We start from the raw sequence: 22,062 nt of genomic DNA, 5'->3' as shown, positions 1-22,062 counted from the left end.
CTTGTCGTCTGGTAGGAAGTCCAGCAGGGGGGCCAGTTTGTACCACAACTCCCTGTCGTAGCGGGCTATGATAGCCAAGGCGTTGGCCGCCTTAATCGTCGTCGCTGCCGACGAGATGACTCTGCGTCCCATCGTGTCTAATTTCTTTCCCTCGCCGTCCGGCGGGGAGATAGACGTAGAGGCCGCGCCCCCCCCCGCTTTCTTCCTGGCTGCCGCGGAGACTACCGAGTCCGGGGTCGGCTGTGCCCAAAGGCACAAGGGGGCCACGTCCGGGACCCGGTACTTCTTCTCGTACCGATCCCTTGTAGCCGGCGTCGTGGATGGGTTCTTGAGGAGGGCGAGGCCCTCATCCCAAATATCGTTCAGTAGAGGTACAGCGAGGACCGTCTTCCTCTTGGCCTCGCGCCGTTGATAAAGGAAACCTTCCTTCTTCTCTTCCGGGCAGAGCTGGAAAAGCTCGGATGCCCTGGCGATCATGGAGTGAAACGATCCAATCTCGTCGGGCGGGGAAGCCCGGGTGGGAGGTGACGACGGGAGATCCTCGTAAACCTCGTCGTCTGTACCCGTTGCGGCCGTCTCAGTCCCCGTATCATCCCCACTTGTCGTGGACGGGGAGGAGGGCTGAACAGGGCGCGATGGCTGAAAAGGAGGTGGAGGATGAATCCTCCTTCTCTTAGGGGGAGGGCTCCCCGAAGGGCCTGGCTCCGGGTCCCCCGTCGGGAGCGGTTCCTCCGTTGGTGGTAACGGCAGTCTCGTCCTTATCTCCGAGCATAAGGACTGTATAGCCAACAAAATGGCCGCCGGATTGTCTTGCGGCACTGGTTGAGGGGAGTCTGACGGGCGGTCAGGAGCCCCGTCGGCACCCTCGACGTTCTCGTTGTCTCCTACGTCATGGTCCCTCCCGACGGGCTGGTCTTCTTCCACGCCAACGCCGTGGCTTAAGACTTCGATCAGCTCTTCCTCAGAGGTTGAGGCCGAATCCACGACGACCTCCTGCCCCCCCTTTTTCTTCTCTGTCGGAGGTTTCACGGGGATCCTGTCGATGGGCATGAAAGAGGACTCCCTCCGCGGTGGCAGGGAGACTCTGGGCCCCGAGGTCGCCACGCCTGGTGTAGCCTCCACAGGCTGAGCCAGGGCCGCCGCGACTGTCTTGATAGAGGCCTTGGCCGGATGGATTAAGGCTTTCACCACCTTAGGTGCACTCACTGCCTTCTCCTTGGGGGGAGGGTCACCGCCTCACTCCCCCTCCGATGGGGCCTTCGAGCTCGACCGGGGTCTCTCCAGGAGCTTCGCCGGGTGCTCGGCCTTCCTCTTACCCGAGCCAGAGCGTTGGCTCGTGGTTGATGGCGCCGGGGAGGATGCACCCTGCCTGGCGCCCGTAGAGCCTGACCGTTCGGCGCTCCCGGTGCCAGCGGACTCGCGGTGCTTGGCCTTCTGTTGGACCCCCGTCACCGGGGCGCCCTCAAAGGTCTTAGAAGACCGCTCGGACTTCTTCTCGCCTGACAGGCTCTTTCCTTCCAGCCAGTTGGCGAGACGTTGATGGCGGTCCTTCATGGTCGCTCCGACATATTGCCGCAAAACGCACAGTCCTTCTCCAAGTGCGTCTTGTCCTCATGTAGGCAGTAAAGACAAAGGGAGTGTTCGTCCTCCTTAAAGACATTCTGAAGCTGGCATCCAGGGCAGACCCTGAACAGCTTTCTGGGCGTCGAGCTTCCCTTCTCCTGGGCCATGTCTGAGATGGGCCTGAGAAACTTCTGGAGTCCTCCAAAAGCGTGGCTCGACGAAATCTTCACCCTTGAGGGGCGTAGACGAATCCGACACGGGTCCCCGTAGATCGGATGAAGAAACGGTGGAGCTTGAGGCTCTTTTGACCGAAAAAGAGAATTTTTTTGAGAAAAAAGTGAAAAATAGCACTAACGCTCGAGAGCAATAGCACGAGGATCCCAACACTTGAACGTGCGGTAAAAATCTGAAGATGGCTGGCAGAGGCGGGGCTTAGGTAGAGGTCAGTCATTGGCTGCGGTCAGTATGACACAGAGATCAGTGATTGGTTACTACTACGAAAGACAGATCAGAAACGAAACTGATACTGATTTTTTCTTTACCGAGGATTCCCAGCCTGACGACGGGGAATATTCATGAGCATATGAATCCATTACTGCCCTCTACCTAAGCCCCTCATCTGGCAGCCATCTTCAGATTTGGTAGCACGTAAAGTGGCAGTAGGACCAAGAGAAGAGACGCAGAGGGGTTGGAGTGAGGATTCGCATCTGAATCCATGCCAGACCCATGCTGGAGAACAACAGTTACAGGTAAGTAACTTGTTAGGTCTCCAGCATGGGGTCTGGCATGGATTCACATGCTCATGAATACAAGAATACATAGCAGTACACACATGCACAACCACAGGAGGTGGCAAGGCTCTCCTCACCAGGCTCACCTTAAACGAACAGGTTGCGCAGCACTGCCTGGCTGACTCTGGAATCCTCCCTGGAATCCCGGTCGACACAGTAAAATCTCGTGAAGGTGTTTGTCGACCTCCACGTAGCAGCACTGCAGATGTCAAGCAGGGGCACACCAGACAAGAACACTGTGGTAGCAGCGATCGCTCTGGTCGAATGGGCTCTCAGACGGCCGGGCAACGGTCGGTTTGCCAACCGATGACTGTGCATGATGCAGCCGGAGAGCTATCTGGAAATGGAAGCGTTCGAGAGAGCCTTCCCTTGGTTCACAGGTCCAAAGTTCATAAACAACTGTGATATCTTCCGAAAACTCTTTGTTCGGTCCACGTAGAACTTTAGCGCTCTAGCTACATCCAGCGAGTGCAAAGTCCTCTGGGCCGGCGACGAAGGTGACGGGAAAAAGACTGGTAACACCAAGGGCTCGTTGAGATGGAAGTCCGACGGAACCTTGGTCATGAAGGAGGGGTGCGTCCTCAGCACTACCAACGTCTCGTGGAAAGTCAAGTACGGAGGTTTGCAGGATAGGGCCTGAATCTCTCCCACGCGTCATGCAGAGGTGATGGCCACAAGAAACGCTGTCTTCCACGACAGGAACTTCAACGGAGCCGAATGCAAGGGCTCGAATGGCGGGCCCATGAGCCTGGTCAGCACCACGTTGCTCTCCCACGCCGGGGCGGGAGCCTTCACCGGCGGGAACGATCGAAACAGTCCTTTAATAAACTCCTTCACCAGGTGATGAGACCACAGGGACGACCGTCCTGCAGTTCTGGTGTATCAGGAAATCGCTGCCAGATGCATCTTGATGGAAGCATGAGCTAGTCCAGCTTTGGCCAACAACAGTAAGTATGGTAGCACCAGAGGGGCTGTAATCCGTAGAGGGTTAATCTTCTGTGCACGGCACCAGACAGAGAACCTCTTCCACTTGTGTCCGTAGCACTTGAGAGTTGAGGACACCCTGGCCTTTGCAAGAACCTCTCTGCAGTCAGCCGGGATATCGTACCTTCCAAACTCTAGTGCTGCAGGAGCCAGGCCTGCAAGTTCAGCGACTCTGGGTCGTGATGAAGAATGGTGCCTCCTTCTCTGGAGAGAAGATCTGCGTCCGTCGTGGCACGAGCGCAGCTCCCTGCTGAGTGAGTCGGCGATGGTGTTTTTTTATCCTTGCTAGATGAAAAGGCACCAGAAACATCCCCTGGGCAACGGCCCCGTGCCACAGATCCTGGGCTTCCTTTGACAGGGCTGGGGATCTGGTTCCTCCCTGCTTCCAGATGTAAAACATTGTGGTGGTGTTGTCGGTGAAGATCCTCACCACCTTGCCCTTGAGGGACGGGAGGAAGGACTTGAGGGCCCAGAACACTGCTCGGAGCTCCTGTATGTTGATGTGGAGCGGCCTCTCCTCTGGGAGTCACAGGCCTCTCGCGTGAAGATCTCCGGTGTGCACTCCCCACCCCTCCAGGGAGGCATCCGTCGTCACCGTCACCTGGTATGCCGGGGTCTGAAAGTCCTTGCCCGCGGCAAGATGCGCACGGGTGCCCCACCATCGAATTGCTTGGCGGAATACTTCGTTGAGCGAGATCTTGTCCTTAAAAGCTGTCCGTCGCTTGCGTCCAACGGGCATCGGGGAACTCCTGCAGAGGACGCATCTGAAGCCTGCACAGGCGCACCAGATAGATGCAAGAGGACATCATCCCGAGGAGGGACTTGATGGACCTCACTCTGGCCACGTCCGTGACCAGCAGACGCTGTGCCTTGCCAAGGATGGCCTGGGTTCTTTCCTCCGACGACGAGGCCAACTGCGCTACTGTATCGAGCTTGGCTTCCAGAAACAGCACGACCTGCGACTGAACCAGGTGGGATTTGGGGAAGTTGATGGAGAATCCCAGGTCCGTGAGCAGCCGGACGGTCTTTGCTGTGTGTTCGACAGCGAGTTCCCTTGTCCCTGCTTGGATGAGCCAGTCGTCCAGGTAAGGGTAGATGTGGATCCGCTGCAGGCGCAGCCGTGCCGCCACTGGTGCTAGGCACTTGGTGAACACCCTGGTTGCCGACTTCAACCCGAAAGGGAGGGCCCTTAACTGGTAGTGCCGCCCTTGGACTACGAACCTGCGAAACTTTCGGTGACCTTTTAGGATGGGGATGTGAAAGTACGCAACCTCCAGATCCAACGACGATAGGAAGTCGCCTTCCTCCAGCTGGCCCAGCACGTGCTGGAGGGTGACCATCCGGAACTTCTGCGCCTTGATGTATTTGTTTAGCCGACGCAAGTCCAGGATGGGACGCCAACCTCCTGTCTTCTTTCTGACAAGGAAGTATCTTGAGTATACTCCGGAGCCCCGGAGCCTCCTTGGGACGAGCTTGATTGCTCCTTTCTTGAGCATCGCCCTTACCTCTGACAGCAGTTGAGGGACGTGGTTTTCCTTCCTGGCCATGGGAGGAATTTGGGGGCACTTCTTTAGAAATTCCAGAGTGTGCCCGTGGGCCAGGGCATCCAACACCCAACGGTCAGTGGAGATGGACTCGCACACGCTGACTAACTGTCAGCCGGCCTCCCACCGGGGTGCTTCGGTGGGGACCCGACGAGACGGCTGGTTCAGTCTTGCTTGGAAGCAGCCTTGCCGCCTTGGCCTCCCTGGCGATGACGGCGAGATCCACTTGACTTGCCTCGTCCCCTGCAGGCTTCTTGCGACGAGGAGCGGGCCGCCTGACGGTAGGCCGAGGAGCCGCCGCCGAATCCATTGGAGGCACCTTGCTTGCCTCCGGAGTTCCGAAAGGGCGGCCGCCATTGCTGCAGAACTCCCAAGGCCGGAGCCGTCTCCGTGTCGGTCTTGATGGCCTGCAGCGACTCATCCACAGGAATCGGAGACGGGAGGCCAGTCCCGTAGTCACCGCCGTCGTCATCCGTCCCCGTCGTGGCCGTGTCCGTTCCTGTGTCGTCCCTCGGGGAAGGCGACAAAGGCTGAGAAGGCCGAGAGGGCTGAAGGAGCACTTGATGAATTCTCCTCCTCTTGTTCGGAGGGCTTCACGACGGACCCGGTACAGCTGGGTCGTCCGTCGGGGGTAGGAGCAGTCTCGTCCTTATCTCCGTGCATAAGGCTTGGATTGCCGTCAAAATGGCCGCCGACTTGTCCCGAGGCTTGGGTTGCGACGGGCGTGCCGGGAGCGACGGTTGTTCCTCCACGGGAACCTCATCGTCGTTGCCACCCTCGCTCTCGTCGTCCCCCTCCTCGGGAACCCTCCCGTGGGGCTGGGTGTCATGATCTCTGCTTTAAAAAGATCAGGACCTGCCCGACTCCCTTGGAAGCAGACCCATAACCCCGGTTCCGAGTGCCAGCCAGTCCCAATTGGGACCTTTTGGACCCTGTCCTGGTGCCAGTGGCACCAGGCTCATAAAGATGCCCAGTCCCAGCGCTGGAAGCGCCGGGCTCATAATGCTTGGGTGGACTTACCTGCAGCAGACCATGCTGCTTACTTACCTGCCAGTTGAACCCCTGATCCTCTTCTGTTTGGGACTACTTTTCCTGTTGGGTGGGGCAGGAGCCACTCCCTAGGTTCAGAACACTGGAACTCTTCTGGAAAGCAGGAACTCTTTTCTTACCTAGGCGTGGCTGTGGAAGGAGACACCTAAGCACTACAGGAGGCTATTTAAACCACACCCGATGGATGAATCTTGCTTTGTGTTATTCTGCATTCTCTGCAGCAGAACGCTCATCGTGTCTTCTGCTTCTGATCCTGGGCCTAAGGGAACAAAGGCTTACCATCCTGGAATCCAGTCTTCAGCAGCACCTGTAAAGACAAAGAAAGAACAGGTTAGCACTACGGTCTTCAGTGGCAGCGCATCTCTTACCTGGTCCATCGGCTGTCACCAACGCCTCGCGCTGCATTCCGGCATCTGAAAGACAAAGGCTTACCAGCTCTTCGCACGCTCCGGAGGTCTTTGCACTGCATTCCGGCATCTGAAAGACAAAGGCTTACCAGCTCTTCGCACGCTCCGGAGGCCTTCGGCGCTGCATCCCGCATCTGAAAGACAAAAGAAGGTGCGTTTAAAGACATTGGGCAACTTTATTACTCACGTGCCATTACTCCTTCCCACACCGAATCCAGTGGGTATTCCAGTACCCTTCAGCTTCTCTAAAGCTCCAAACTTGTACCTGCAAGATAAAAGGGACAGTTAGTGCGCATCGTGAAGCAGGCTACAAGCGCTTACTTACGTGCTTCCAGGCGCTTCTATTCCTCACGCGGGTTCGATCCTCAACTCTCATCAGCCCGCCATCCGCCATCGCCGGCACCCTGCAAAACAAGAGATATCATTACAAAAGACTTTTAAGACATTTGAAGTGCCCAGAACTTACCGTTCGTGCAGTTAACGACGGACAGCAGTCCTCCGAGGTCAAGAGGCCTGCACCCTTATCCAGTGAAGAAACTGGTTACGGCACCCTGCCCCGAGGCAGATGGAGAGCTCGGCGTTCACTTACCTAAGGTGAGGGCGTTAACCTTTGGGGTTCTACAGGAGAAGAGAAAGGGAAGAGGAGAGAGGCACCAAATAACCCCAGTTCATTAATCCCATATTTTCTATCTGCAGACATCTTCCTCTTCGAGTCAGACATACAGGGCACAGAGGTCCAGCCCAAAGAGCCAACCGTGTGTTACACATCACCTTTGAAGATCCGGCATTCACCCAGTCAAGACCGGCGCCTCTGCGGGAATCAGGTGAGCGTTACACTGGGCCTCTTCCAAATTCTCGGCCAGTTCCTCCTCGGAGGTTGTGTCCTTAACAGTCACCACCGCCCCCCCTCTTTTTCCACCGGGGCCTTCTCGATGGGCTTAAAAGAGGATTCCCTCCACGGAGGCAGGGAAACTCTGGGCCCCAAGGTCACCTCCACAGGCTTCGCCAGGGCCGCAGCGACTCCCTCGATAAAGGCGTAGCCGGGTGGATCAAGGCCTTCGCCGCCTTGGGCGCGCTTGAGGCTTTCACATTAGGGGGAGGGTCAACGCCTTGCTCCCCCTCGGCCGGTTCCTTCGAGATCGACCGGGGCCTCTCCAGAAGTTTAGCCGGGTTCTCAGATTTTCTCTTCCCCGAGCCAGAGCATTGGCTCGCGGTTGATGGCGTCAGTGATGGTGCGCCCTGCCTGGCAGCCGAGGAGCCTGATCTTTCGGCGCTCCCGGTGCCTGCAGACTTGCAGTGCTTTGCCTTCTGTTGGGCCCCCGTCACCGGGGCATCCTCACAGGACTTAGAAGCCTGCTCGGACTTCTTCTCACCTGCTGGGCTCTTGCCTTCCAGCCAGTTGGAGAGGCGGGTCCGGCGATCCCTCATTGTCAGATCCGACATGTTCATGCAAAATGCACGGTCCTTCTCCACGTGCGTTTTGTCCTCATGGAGGCAGTAAAGGCATTTCGAATGCTCGTCCTCCTTGAACACATTTTGTAGGTTGCATCCAGGGCAGATCCTGAACAGTTTGCCGGGTGTAGAGCTTCCCTTCTCCTGGCCCAAGTTCTACTCGTCCATGAGGTAGGCCTCAGAAACTTCTGGAATCCTCCAAGAAGTGTAACTCGACGAAAACTTCACCCTTGAGGGGCGTAGATAAATCCGAAATGGGTCCCCATTGATCGGAAGTAGAAACGGTGGAGCTTAAGGCTCGATTGAACCGAAAAATTAGATAAATCTCTTTGAAAAAGCGCAAAACGCAGTAAAAGCTCGAGAGCTATAGCACGAGGACTCCCAACACTTGAACGTGCAGTAAAAATCCAAGGATGGCTGCCAGGGGCGGGGTTTAGGGAGAGGGCAGTCATTGGCTGGGGACAGTATGATCCAGAGACCAGTGATTGGTTACTATTAAGAAAGACAGATCATAAACTAAACTGATACTGATTTTTTCTTTACCGAGGATTCCCAGCCTGACGACGGGGAATATTCATGAGCATGTGAATCCATGCCAGACCCATGCTGGAGAACTCTACTTAGAAGTGCAATACTACTCTATGGATCTCCTGCTGTATGCCTAATGCTATCCTAATTTAGGGGGGTCCGTGGGCATTGATTGTTGCTTACGTTTCTACCCCTTTTTCTCCCTACAAGTGCCATCTGTGATGTATAATGCACCTTTGTATTCTGAATGCTACTATGTACTAGTGCCTCAGGAATTCCTGTGACTCATTTACTGTTGTCTACGTTTCATTTTTTTCTACCAAGCTTTATACATTGTGCCTACCACCAGGAAGTGGACATACATTTCATTTAAGATGGGGTAGGGTGTACCCTGAGCATTACAGCTTTATGGCATACACTCTGTTTTACTGTAGGTTATGTTTAAACCAAGAACTTATTTGACATTTTAAATAGTTCATGTGGGTTTTTATATTAAAGTATATACTTTTCAGTATACCATTGTTGAGTGTACTCTTTGTGGTAACCATTTGGAATAACTACTACACTGCCAGCCTTCCTCACTCGAGTCAAGAATGATCGCTCTGCCATATCTCCTATTATAGAGATGTCTGGTCTACCCGTTTTGCATCCCTCCACAGAGGGCTGTGGGAACATCTCTCTAACAGCTAAAATGTGTTCATGCAATAACCTAGCAGAATGATGCTGGTCGTCTGCTGTGCTGTGTCCGGGTTGCAGTTTGAATTGGGTATTGACATGGGTGGACGTAGTGTTCAAAAACATTATTTCCACTTGCCATTGCCTTTTATGTAGTGCGCCGTAGACTATTTTGGAATAAACTGCAGTGCTGTTGTATAAATGAAGCACTTTTGATACATGTGTGCTTTGCACATCCAAAATATCAGAAAGACAATAGTGGTTGAAAAGTGAGTTTGGACAGAGGCGCCTCTGGTCCAAATTAATTTTGAACCTATGTAGATGATTTTCTGCAATTATTAGGCAGAAGGTTACAACCCAAACCCACATGACTTGCTGTTTTTCCAAATCCCTTACTATGGTAAGCTGATGTGGTTTTTCTCAGATCCCAACTAGCCAAAAACCGACAGGGTACTTATATTTTGGTGTAAATGGGCCGATTATAAATGACCAAAAACTAAGAATAATGGTGCAGGGCAGAAAAAGACAATGGCTTCCAGATAGAATCCTTGGACAGATACTTTTAAATATGTATGCTAAAAATGTACATCCACCAATTCCTGTGATAGGCCACAGGAGGGAAATGAGGGCACTTTCTTTGGAACTCCAGAGTGTGCCCGTGGGCCTGGGCATCCAGCACCCAACGGACGGTGAAGATGGACTCCCACACGCCGACAAAGTTCGCCAGCCGGCTTCCCATCGGGTGCTTTGGTGGTGGCCCGATGTCACGGCTGGTTCAATCCTGTTTCACTGAGGCCTTGCCACCCTGTATACGACGGTATCCACCGGTCTTGCTGCAGCCTCTGTAGGCTTCCTGCGACGAGGAACGGGCAGCTTGGTGGTACGATGATGAACTGCCGCCAAATCCTTTGGAGGGGCCTTGAGATTTGCCTCTGGAGGTCCAAAAAGACAGCAGACGTTGATGAAGAGTGCCTAGGGCACAGGCCGTCTCGGTGTCCGCTTTTTGTCCGCACCGATTTCCCGAATAGGTCGTTTCCGTCCAAGAGCATGTCCAGTACCCTGGTCTGCATGTCCTGATGGAAATTGGTGGCCAAGAGCCAACCGCGCCGGTGCAGGCAAACACTGTTGCCCATCTGGCGAAAGCCGGTGTCCACGATGTCCGTGGCCACTGTGATGGCGTAGTCCGACGCCACCTCGCCTTCCTGCAGGATTTCAAGGGCTTCCGCCCTCTTGTCTGGGAGGAAGTCCAGGAGGGGAGCTATCTTGAACCACAGCTCCCTGTCATAGCGTGTCACGATTGCAAGGGCGTTGGCCGCCTTGATGGTCGTCGCTGCCGATGAGATGACCCATCGTCCCATGGCGTCCAGCTACTTCCTCTCGCCGTCCGGTGGGGAAGTGGAAGTTGATGCCGTCGCCCCTGCCGATTTCTTCTTGGCCGCTGCGGAGACAACCGAATCCGGGGACGGCTGTGCTCTGAGGCACATAGGAGCGGAGCCTGGGACCTGGTACTTCTCGTACCGGTCCCTCTTCGCAGGGGCCATGGACGGGTTCTTCAGCAGGGACAGTCCTTCGTCCCAGATCTCGTACAGTAACGGGACTGAGAGGACGCTCTCCCTCTTTGCCTCCCATTGTCGGTAGATTTAACCTTCCTTCTTCTGCTCCTCGGGGCATAGCTGGAAAGGCTCTGATGCCCTGGCGATCATGGCGTGAAAGGGGCCCATTTCGTCTGAGGGGTGGGGGGGTGATGGGAGATGCATCCCGTCGTCACCACCGCCCCGTCCATCCCCGTCGTCTCTGTTCCCGTCTCATCCCTCGGTGGAGGGGACGGAGGTGAAGGATGGAAGGGAGGGGGTGGCTGAATTTGCCTCCGCTTGCTCGGTGGGCTCCCCGAAGGTCCAGGCGCCACTGGATCGCTGGGGGCAAGGGCAACCTTGTCCTTATCTCCGTACACAGGGTCCGCAAAGCCATCAAGATTGCTCCTGAATTGTACAGGGGCATAGGCATCGGTTGCGACGGGAGCGACGGCTGGGGTGCGGGGTCTACGGCCCCTGGGCTCCTCGTCGGCTCTCCCGTTGCTCTCCAAGTCCGCCTTGTTCGGATCCCTCACATAGGCCTCAACCTTCTTGTCCAGGATAGCTTTGACGCCAGCCAGCTCATCCTCGGAGGTGGTTTCTGTGTCCATTATGGCTACTGTGCCCCCCCTCTTTCTCGTCCTGGGGTTTCACGGGGGTCATCTCGCTAGGCTGGAAAGAAGATTCCCTCCGGGGTGGCAGGTAGAAGTTGTCTCCACTGTGGTAGCCTTCACAGGCTTCGCCAGGGCCGCCACGGCTCCTTCAATCGAGGCCTACGCCGGGTGAATCAGGGCCTTCATGACCTTGGGCGCATCTGAGGCCTTCACCTTACGGGGAGGGTCACTGCCTTACCCCCCTTGGCTTTCTCAGTCGGGATCGACCGGGGCTTCTCCCAAAGCTTATCTGGGTTCAGACTCCCCCCCCCCCCGCGAGTTAGAACGTTGGCTCGTGGACGATGTCGGTGACATTGCACCCTGCCTGGCAGCCGAGGACCCCGAACCAACGGCGTTCCCGGTGCCCGCAGACTCGCCGTGCTTTGCCTTTTGTTGGGTACCTGTTGCCGGAGCGCCCTCAAAGTTCTTATAAGACCGCTCGGACTTCTTCTCACCTGCTGCTGGGCTCTTCCCCTCCAGCCAGATGGTGAGCCGAGTACGACGGTCCTTCATTGTCCGGACAGACATGTTCTTACAGAACGCATAGTCCTCCACGAGTGACTTGTTGGCGTGAAGGCAGTAGAAGCACTGGGAGTGCTCATCTTCCTTGGAGACATTTTTTTAAAAAAAATGTGTAATATCTAGTTTCTTACAAACTTTTATTACAACTTTTATCATCAACTTTCCTCATTGGTCTCTTCATTTCACATTTGTGAATTGTCAAAGTTCGAAGATCCGGAGGCCATTCAGTTTACCGTTTTCTCAAGAAAGTTTATAACTGCACAAGTCAGGTGAACTGAATTCCCACTTAAAATTTGCAACCACAATTCATCCATACTGTCAGCAAGTGGAGCGAACTTAAACAGGTGTAGAGTTCTTAGGTCTTTAAGCAAATGACATTCGGTCAGTATGTGTTTTGTCGTTTCCAGATGATTCGCATAGAACCTACAGAGAGGATCCTTTACATTGTCAATGTGCCGGACAAAACATGATTGCCTGGTCTTGTAAAAGTTTGTTCTTAGACGCAGAAAACCATCTCTGTGATAACGAGACGAGAATTTACTCAAATATTTCGGCAGTTGGTCCATCTTGTTCGAAGTCAGCCCCAAATCCAAAGCGGTCTTTCATTCGTGATATTTTTCCAAGTTGTCAATCCATAGCCATTGCCTCAGTTTTTTTTTGGCATTTTGAGGACGTTCTAATAGCGTCTCCATGGTGACATTTGCGGCTTGCATATTTGCTTTTACTTTTTCAGACCACAGTTCCTGTAAGGTTTCCATGTTTGTTTTTTTTTGTGAGCTAAACAGTTTAAATGCCGGTTCTGGCTTTTCGATCGACATCTTTTCCAACAAAGCCATCGATTTCCAAATGACTGCTCCATACATAGGCTCCAGTCCCAATTCATGATGGATTACTATCACTGATAATTATTTAGGCAGTCTTAGCGCAGGTCGCCAGAACAGACCTTCAAATTCTGACCAGATTTTGTAGTCAATGTTCCAGCCTGACTCGGCTCAAACGTTATTGCTGGTATCACCTTTTGTAAGTAGAAGGTTCGTACTGGAATCAAAGAAAATTTCCCATATTGTGAGTGAATTCTAGCTCCTTGTAGAGCTAATGTTTTGATTCTTTTTTCAAATTCAGTCACCCAACTCCATTCTCTTATTGACGTGCTGAAGGATATACCTAAATAGCGGATCACATTCACTACCTCAATCGGGACGTTGTTCATTGTCCACTTGAAGTTCTTATTTCTGTGACCCTCAACGAGGCCGAGCTTCAGTATCTTTGTTTTTTCCACGTTGATCTTCAGGTCAGTTTCCACCATGTATATGTTCAGCATATTTAATAACCTCTGTAAGCCTATTTGCGTTTTGCCGATCAATACAAGATCGTCTGCATAGATCAGACAACTTACAGGATTTCCGTTGACTTTGCGCGGGAAGCAATGAGTTTTTTTCTAGCGTTCCAGACACATCCGCGATGTATAGTTTGAAAAGAACCGCTGCCAGTGGGCAGCCTTGCTTCACTCCCTTGTTTGTTGCAATCGGTTCAGAGAGGTCGCCATTTTCATTTAGCCTAATTCCTATAGGAGGTTAAATCATGCAGGGCCTTTATGGGATTTAGTATGTTATCTGGGCAGTTCCATTTCTTCAGCTCTCCCGAGAGCTTTGCCCGATTTATTCCATCAAAAGCTTGTTGCATGTCTATAAATGCGAGAAACAGTTTTTCTTTTCTTCGCAGGGTTTCTAGTTTCAGGAGGTTCAGTATGGAAAGATTGTTTTCAGTTCCGACTCCCTTGGTGAAACCGGTTTGCCTTATGTCGTTTAGCTCAAATTGAAGGGCCCAAGCTGAGATTTTTTTCTGCAAGAAGGCTGCAAATACTTTTCCAATGGTATCCAGTAAGGCAATTGGTCGGTAATTGGCAGGGAAGTCCCTATTGCCTTTATGAATTGGGACGATTATTGCCTCTGACCAGGATCATGGAATTTTCTTAGATTTTGCTATTATCACGAACAATTCGGCTATGAACTTGGCCCATTCATAAGGATGTTGTCTTAGCATTATGTTCGTGATGCCATCTGGGCCAGCTGCTCTAGAGTTTTTTAGTTTTGCTATGGCACAGATTATGTTATCACCGTCTCTATTGTATCCCAGCCCGAGTCAACAGAGTTGTTTTCTTCCTCCGTCAAACAACCATGGGATGAGAATACTTTCTGGAAGTGACTCGCCCATGCCGCCTCGGGTACTCCATTTGCCATGGTTGCGGCTTGATTTAGGTGGTCTTGATTTAGGATTTTCCAAATATCTCTGGTGTTATGTGTTCTTATCAAGGAAAGCATCGCCTCACCGCGTTCTTGATCTCGCTGGTGTTCGAAAGCTATTAACCAGTTTCGGTACCTTTGTTTACGTTGTTTGATTATACTTGCATTGTTGGTGCCAAATCTGGATCGCAGATCTTTTAGGTCTTTCCTCAGTTTCTTCTTTTCACTACTCAAGCTGGTGCTCCACGTGTGTTTGTGATTAGGTACTGGAGGAGGATTTCTTGAGGGGTGCGTACTCAAATTTAGAAGAATTGCTGGATAATTTATGAACTCTGAGCTTTCTTTGTTTTCTGACTGAAAAACAGAAGTTAGTTGCCGGATCTGTTTTGTATTCAGCCTAAGCCTGTTACGGCCAGAGTTCACTTCTAATTGAGTGCAGGACGTCCCACTCAAGCGCTTAGACCGAGGTTGCCAGGACATTTTCAAGGGGTAGTGATCACTATTATTCATCAGTGTTATCTGCAGGTTGGTAATTTTGTGCATCACGTTGTTCGAAACCCAAACGTAGTCTAGTGTTTTCTTTAACCCCATATTTAACCACGTAATTTGTGGCGGGGAATCGCCAGGCACGTTTCCATTGACCATGGTACAATCTCTGGATTCCATTGCCTCGGTCCATCATGCTCTTCTAGAGGTATCCCTGAAGTCTTCGCGGCAGCAAAGTATGCTTTTCTGTTGGTTTCCATTGAACCAAGTTGTATTTAAGTCGTCACACATGATTATCCAGAGGTTTTGGAGACTCCTCAGATTTTTGTCGATTATTGTTGTTATTGATTGAATGAATGCCCCTTTTGAGATCTTTGCAGGGTTCCAGTATACGTCGAGTAATAATAGATGTTGAGATGTGTGATGCTCACTTTCATCTCCACTTGTTTTTCTTTCAAGTAGGGTTGACTGGACATATCCGTTTGGCTTTGTTGAATTCACCACTTCCCAGCTTGTTCCTATTTTTATCAGCGTCAATAGGCCCGAAAATGGGCAACCTCTTATGATCTTACTTGCAGGGTTTATCAATATTTGATATCCGTCATTTACAGGAGGTTGACGCATCCAAGTTTCCTGCAGGCATATTACAAAATTATCTGAAAGGTCCACTGGGAAGTTGTTGTATAAGTGGCTGGAGCCTCTGGTGTTCCACGAAATCAGAGTGTTGACGGCTTCCAATCCATCGTTGTCTAGTTAATGTTTTTTTCCAGATTGTTGTATGGTCCTTTTGCTCATGGCAGAAGTCGAGTTTGAGTTCAAGTGCTTACGAATTTGGTTGCGCCGGTGACTCCGAGAGCTCTTGGACTCTCGCCTATCAATGCCTTCTGCTCCATTCAGTCTTGTCGGCTCGAGATATTCCAAGATCTCGAAACCAAGGCATAAAATGTCATCCTTTGCGCTCATCAGTGACCTAACTGCTTGGGAGATGATGTGTAGCAATACGCAGTCAACCCGTTCTTCTGAGATATAATCAACAATTTGAATGTCATCAGAGGTAATTGTCCTTAGTAGAGACACTGAGTGCAACAGGTGAATTACGTTGCCACGATTCAGATTTACATCGATGTCATCTGCCAACACGTTTGTCAATTTAATTTTTTTCAATGATGTATGATGTTGCCCAGAAGTGGAGGTCTTCAGTGTTGAATCTCCAATTTTTTGTTTTTGAGCAGCGGTACGCTTTGGATTTAATACAGTAACTAGCTTTCCCTTGCTGTTGCAGGGATTAACCATTTTTCCGCCATCCGTTTTTGTTATCGAACTTCGCAAAAGCTGGGGCACGATTCGCACCCATTTTTGCGGGGAGACGTAATTGAATCGGTTTTGTTTTGAATCTGTTTTGGTGGCTTAGAGTATGTGGTTCCTGAGAATTCATTCTATCAGTGGAGAGGTTGTCGTAGGAAGCGCTACTGCATTCTTCACTTACATCATGTGAGTAAGTGGACAAGTTGCAGAGTTCTTCGAGACCCTCGATTGTCGAGTCGCTCCTAGAGTCTGAAACGATTCTCCTCCGCTTATTTGGATTCTATGTTGTTGGCTTAGACGCTTGTGTTGTCGGAGATGAGTCATTGAGTATTTTTAACTTTTCTTTTCCGTTGTCATTCTCTTTTGTTGGCTCTAAGACGGGAAATAACAGTTGTTTATTTGTCGATTTCCCTAAAGGTTTTTCTCGGGCAAATACCTTCGAGATGGAGGGAGTTCGGTATCTAATAAATTTCCTTGAATTTGAAGTTTGCTTTGCAATAACTATTTTTTGTCTTTTCTTACCTTTTTTTATGTTGGGCACTGTTTGCTACCCCTCCTTGCCCTTCTTCTTGGATGCAGCTTGGATTCTTTCCAATTTGGAGGTTTTTGCACCTCCATAAAAGATTCCGAATGACGCCTTTGAAGTTGAACAGCTTGGTGCCGCTGCTGGCAACTCCGAGATACTGGGAGGGACTGATCTTTTTAGGCCATCACATGCGTGCTTCTCCTCTTTCGATTGTGGGGCCTCTACTACGTGTGATTGAGATTTCTCATGGTTAACAGTTTTTGTTTCACTTTCTTTCATTTTTGTAGCCTTTGTTGCGCCTTCGTCAGAGTGTGCCTGATGGAGTATGCTGACTTGTGCGCTAACTGGGCCGTTGTTTCTGGTTAGTGTTGATTGTGATGCAGCCGGGTCACCAAGACTTATGTCTTGACGACTGCCACTTCCTGGGGGAGCCAAGTTTGGAGATGCTGGGCTTAAATTCAGGAAGGACTTTCATAAAGTTCAACAGCTCATCCATTTGGATCCTGGATTCATTTGAATTTTTTTCAATTAGCCGAAATATTTTTTTGAATCCATCTTCCATCTCAATATATTCGTTTGTTCTTTTTTGTTGCTGATAATTCAGATTGAGTTCCATCAATGATATTTTTTCGGCTAAGTGTCCAACTATCGCTCCATTGTTATGTAACGTTTCATTCACACTTTCATATAATTTTATGAAAGGTATTAGGGCCTGCGATGTCGCCGCTAAAACGTTATTATGAATCTGTATTGCCGCAGCAACACATAGATTAGATTTGGCTTCTGTGATTGATTCCCTAGGACTTGCCGCCTTGTCCTTACAATGGCAGTTGGTATCGCAGTGTTCAGCTTGTCGGGGCAAAAGTTGCTACCCACGGCATGACTCTACAGATTCAACTGTGTGTGCATTAAGGGGAGTGGAGCAATTTGGGGTATTGTCTCCGCCTTTGTTTATCAAGGACTTTGGTCGGGATGTCACTCCTCTCAGTTTTTCAGCTCGCCCATCTCCGAAATCGTGACAGCGATGAAATCCGGGGACTCCCCTCTCCCATCGCGGCAAGCTAACAGCTACGTTCTCATTTTGCTCCTGATGGATTATTTTTTGTTGGAGGTTCGCGTTTCCTGATTCCGGAGCGCTGAATTGCTCAGAAGTCGACATTTTCTGTTATTGTGGCTATTTCCGTATTTATCTTTGGAGTAACTTTCTGCTAGCTTCGCCTTCATAGATTCGAAGTCGGCTTGCAGCCTCAGAGACATTATGTAATCCACATCCTGGGAAGTTCCTGAACAGTTTGGATCCAGTAGGTGTCAAATCTCCTTTGTCCTGTGCCATGTCCGAATCGGGGTAGGCCTCAAAGGTCTTCCGGAATCCTCCAAGAAGTGTAATTCAATGAAAACCCGCCCTTGAGGGCCGTAGAAAATTCTGAAACGGGTCACCGTTGATCGGAAGAAGAATCGGTGGAGCTTGAGGCTTGAATTGACCGAAAAAATAAGAGTAAACTCTTCAAAGAATCACAATACGAACGTGCGGTAAAAATCTGAAGATGGCTGCCAGAGGAGGGGCTTAGGTAGAGGGTAGTCATTGGCTGGGGGCAGTATGACCAAGAGACCAGTGATTGGTTATTAGTAGAAAGACAGTTCAGAAACGAAACTGAAACTGATTTTTTCTTTACCGAGGATTCCCAGCCTGATGATGGGGAATATTCATGAGCTTGTGAATCCATGCCAGACCCCGTGCTGGAGAAGTATCATACTTCCATGTTAACATCATAAGTTGGGAAAGAAGAGAGCACCATTGTGTAATGTAGTTTGTGTATTCTAGACCTATAGACCCGTCAACTGCTAAGAACCTGTAGGTCGTACTCTTGGCTCAACGCTCCAAGTTCTAAAAACATGATTAACACCATCTGTCCATATTTACCATTACATTTACAACCAGGCAATGGAACTCAGCCAGTCTGGTGGCTGGAAACGCAGGCGAGAACTGGCATTAGCACCCCCGGAGGCGCCTGGAGCCAATAAAAATGCTTGGAATGCGGCTATATTCACAAAGCTAAATCCGCGTTCCGAGCACTTTCATTAGTGTCAGGCGCTTCACTTCACTGCTCCCCTTCCCGTTAGCACCCGTGTAGATCACTGCACAGGTGCTAATGGTTTTCTTTTCTTTCAAAATAATGGAAAAGAAACTTACCTTTTCATTGGTGCGCGGCCTTCAGCCAGGCAGACCCCTCTTCAATGGTAATGACACCAGCTTTTAAGATGGACTTCCTGATTTGAAGGCAGCGCAGCGACGGCTGCAAGGAAAATCTATGTTTTTCTTTCAATATTTCAAAATAAAATTAACCCTTAGCATCCGTGCAGTGATCTACACAGGTGCTAAAGGCGATATGCCCCCCAGTGGCTGGGCCCACCCTGTGGCTAACTTGGGCAGTGGGTCATTACCCAGAGGTTGGGCCCGCCACCTCGGGCATATCACCTCAGTGTTCCCCGCCTGTGTTCCATGGCCATCTGAGCCCCTTCCCTGGGCGATGCAATGGTTTTTTTTGCTAGCCAACCAGTGACCATGACAACAAGGGAAGCAAATCCTGAAGGGCTGTTTGGCTTACCCAGCCTGAAAGTGGCAAGCCCACTTGAGGAGAAGGGTGTGGGGCTTAGGCCCCTGTTAAAGTTTTCCAAGCCCAAACATCCTTACCTGAAGAAAATAGGTTAGATAGGCTGGTGAATTCTTAACAATCCCATGGGCAGGAGAGTATAAAAGGAGGAGACAGGAAGTAGGTAGGTGTGCATTAGAAGTGGAAGGAGCAAGGCCAAGAGACTAACAGGAGGACAGAGTGAAGGAGTGTGGAGGCGACTGTGGAGAGAGGGTACTGCCGAGTGAATGTGCATGAGTGGTGGTGGGAGGAGAGTGGTATTAGTCAGTGGTAGTGGTAAGGGGAGATTGAGATAGTGAGGGTAGAAGCGAGTGGGGAGTCAAAGCGAGAGGGAGTTGTCGTAGCTGGAAAAGCAGTAGCGAGTGGGGTAGTGTAATTGAGAAGAAGGTTGCAGTCAGAAGAGAATGGAGGAGTTGAGAGAGGAGGAGAGTAAAAGAAGGAAGGTCAACATCCAAGTGTGGAGGAAGAAAGACCAAATGGAAAATCAGAGGGACAGAAGGTTAAAGAGGAGCAAGGAAGCAAAGGAGTAATACTAGAACTGCGAGGTGAGACTGCACGATTTGAGTGATTCCAAGGCACTATTACCTAACTCCCAATAGACTACTAAGAAGGGCTAGGGTAGGGACAGTAAGAAGGCCCCTATGGAGCCAGTGAAACACCACTTCAGGGAAACCACTGCAGCTTTAACCCAAAATGAAAGACAATAGGGGTTACAGAGCCTCTGTGCTAACTGGTGTTATGGAGGCCTAGACTAGGGTGGTGGTACCCCCAAGGGAGACAAGCGTGAGAGGAACGGCCCAAGCGTCAATCACCAAAAACCCATGTAACCCTGAAAACACCATAATTCCAACCAAGCCTACTGATCTTGTAACTCAGAGAGTAAGCACCCGTAAACCACCTAAAGGAGTCACAGTGGGTTTCTTTGGTGGCGCCCAATCACAGTGACGAGATCCCGTCTCCCGTGAAATAAAAGGAAAATAAAACTATTTGTGAATAGCTTTCACCCTGTTTCAGGGGTGTGGCGGGCCGGTAATTGCCCAGAGTGTTCCCTAGCCCTCTACGAAGTTGGCGTGATAGCTATATTGTACTTCACTATGCACAAACGTTGCTGCTCCAGGTAAAGTGATGGACAGTTCCTTTGCACTAACCTTTTTGCATTGATTGTAAATGTCTTTTTGATGACAACACTGTTAGACAGCTGAACATTAAATAAAAATAACAAAATATAGATGTTAATGTTAAAAGGTATTTATATAGCACACCGTCACCAAAGGAGTTGGTCTCCAGGCGCTCGGTCGGATCTGTAAACAAAAAGGTGGGGGGTGTGTTAGTGGGTGAAGAGGGCATAGGAAAGTGAGAGGTGGTGTACTGTTGGCAGCTTCAGTTCGGTTTTCTCTGTGCGCTGAGCTTGGATGTGCGTATAGGATCGAAACAAGTCCTTGTGTGCTGTTGTTGCGATCTATGTGTCAATTGTTGTTGCGGTGTGGTGAAGTTCATGCGGTTTGCTGTGAGAGAGGTGGTTGTGTGGGTTTTTGTGTGAAGTATGCAGAAATGTGAGGTTTGGTTAGTGGGTTGTAGATGGTTGATCGCATTTATAACTCACATTAAGAATTCGCAGTTTTGGTCTTGTCGTCTTCTCATTGCGAGAACGGCTTCTTACAGACCTCCGGCAATGGCGTTTTGTTGTTCTCCCTTCATGCCTACCGGCCGATGCAGATACACCCTCATTTCCATCACTGTGACCAGAAGCAACATCTGAATGGGCACTAAGAAGAATGACCATGAAAATTACCAAATCAATTTCTAGCAAACATCAACCCTGCAAGCTTCTCAAAATGTATAATTGAAACATGTAGCATTTTGAACGTTTTATCAACAGTGAGGCATGTGCTCAATTCAATCATGACCTTATTTTTTAAATGCACCACTGTAGTTTTACATTGTATGCTACTCGCCTCAGAAGAGTGTGGTGATCATAATGGTATCCATGATTTCGTTTTTTTCTGTTTAACCACGTTCAATATAATGATTTTATTGTTAAAAAGTGTGATACATTTTAAAACACATTTTATACACTTGTAGGTATTTAAAATCAGTTCAAGCATTCCGCCAATGTAACTCCACTGTCCTATTAATCGTACCATCAAGTAAAGTTTGGTGGCTGATAACCAGCGAGCCCAGAGAATGTCTATTTTGATAGTTTCTAGGTCATGTACACATTTTCCTAAAAACCGTAAATGCATCTGAAATAAACTATCACATTGTGTAAATAAATGCCCGATACACTCATGGTGTCTTTTCTGCATGTGTAACATGTTTGATCGTCAGATGGAAAGCTGTGCCAAGTTCCAACAACCGCCAAGCAAGGGAGCACATTTCGACAGAACAAAAGGCACATTGAACAGAATTAGGGGACAGCCATTTAATGGGGTAGGATTGCGGTTGCACAAGAGTAAAAGTATATGTTGCTAACTCTTGAGTACTCTACATTCTCTCAACATGCTCCACGTTGTTACCAATGTCCCGTTTCTTGATTGACATGGTTATTTGTTTTTTATAGCCTCCAACTCATGATTGCAGGTGTCCAATATAAAGAAAAAAACATTTATATTCCATTAACAGGTGCTTTGTGTGAACGATAAAGATACAGTAACTTTACATTTCTAAATGTGATTCATTTCTAGCACCTTGGTGCTAGAGCTAGGGGTAAAAACCAAGTTGCAAGCTACTAGCCTGGCATAAAAATTCACTCTCCAGTTCACTTCTTCCCTAGTACAAACTAGGAGGTCTGGCTAGAGCTACAAACACTGCAGGTAGGAAAGAATCAAATAAGAGTCAACAAGGAAAAATTATTGTCTTCAGTGGAAAGCAAAAAAGTAAATAAACGGAGATCATCCTAAAATCGATTGGCAATGTATTCCAGAGACCCGAGAAGAAAAAACAAGCGCACAACACCAGATTTATGTGAGGTTTAAAAGGCATGGGACAGTTCAGAAGGATGACAAGATTCCAAACTTGTGATGTCATGGATGGGCAATGGCCCAAAGAAGTGGACCAAAGATTAGAAATACAGATTTCCTCTGTAACAATAGGTACGCTCCTTGGTTTAGA

At 49.8% G+C, this 22,062-nt stretch overlaps 1 protein-coding gene across 8 annotated transcripts in view; it reads right to left on the bottom strand.

The window, feature by feature from the left end:
* The window catches only part of WNK1 (WNK lysine deficient protein kinase 1), a 2,404,646-nt gene that overhangs the window by 957,469 nt on the left and 1,425,115 nt on the right, over nucleotides 1-22,062 (bottom strand). For all 8 annotated transcript variants that reach the window (XM_069628604.1, XM_069628602.1, XM_069628603.1 and 5 more), the window contains one exon: nucleotides 20,555-20,717. In XM_069628604.1, the coding sequence (XP_069484705.1) occupies nucleotides 20,555-20,717 (163 nt within the window). The remainder of the gene's footprint in view (nucleotides 1-20,554; nucleotides 20,718-22,062) is intronic.

This window comes from Ambystoma mexicanum, chromosome 12, assembly GCF_040938575.1.
Source record: "Ambystoma mexicanum isolate Mex_15411 chromosome 12, UKY_AmexF1_1, whole genome shotgun sequence".
Classification (NCBI taxonomy): Eukaryota; Metazoa; Chordata; class Amphibia; order Caudata; family Ambystomatidae; genus Ambystoma; species Ambystoma mexicanum.
Note: the sequence above shows the minus strand (reverse complement) of the source record. Positions and strands in the feature narration are given on the sequence as shown.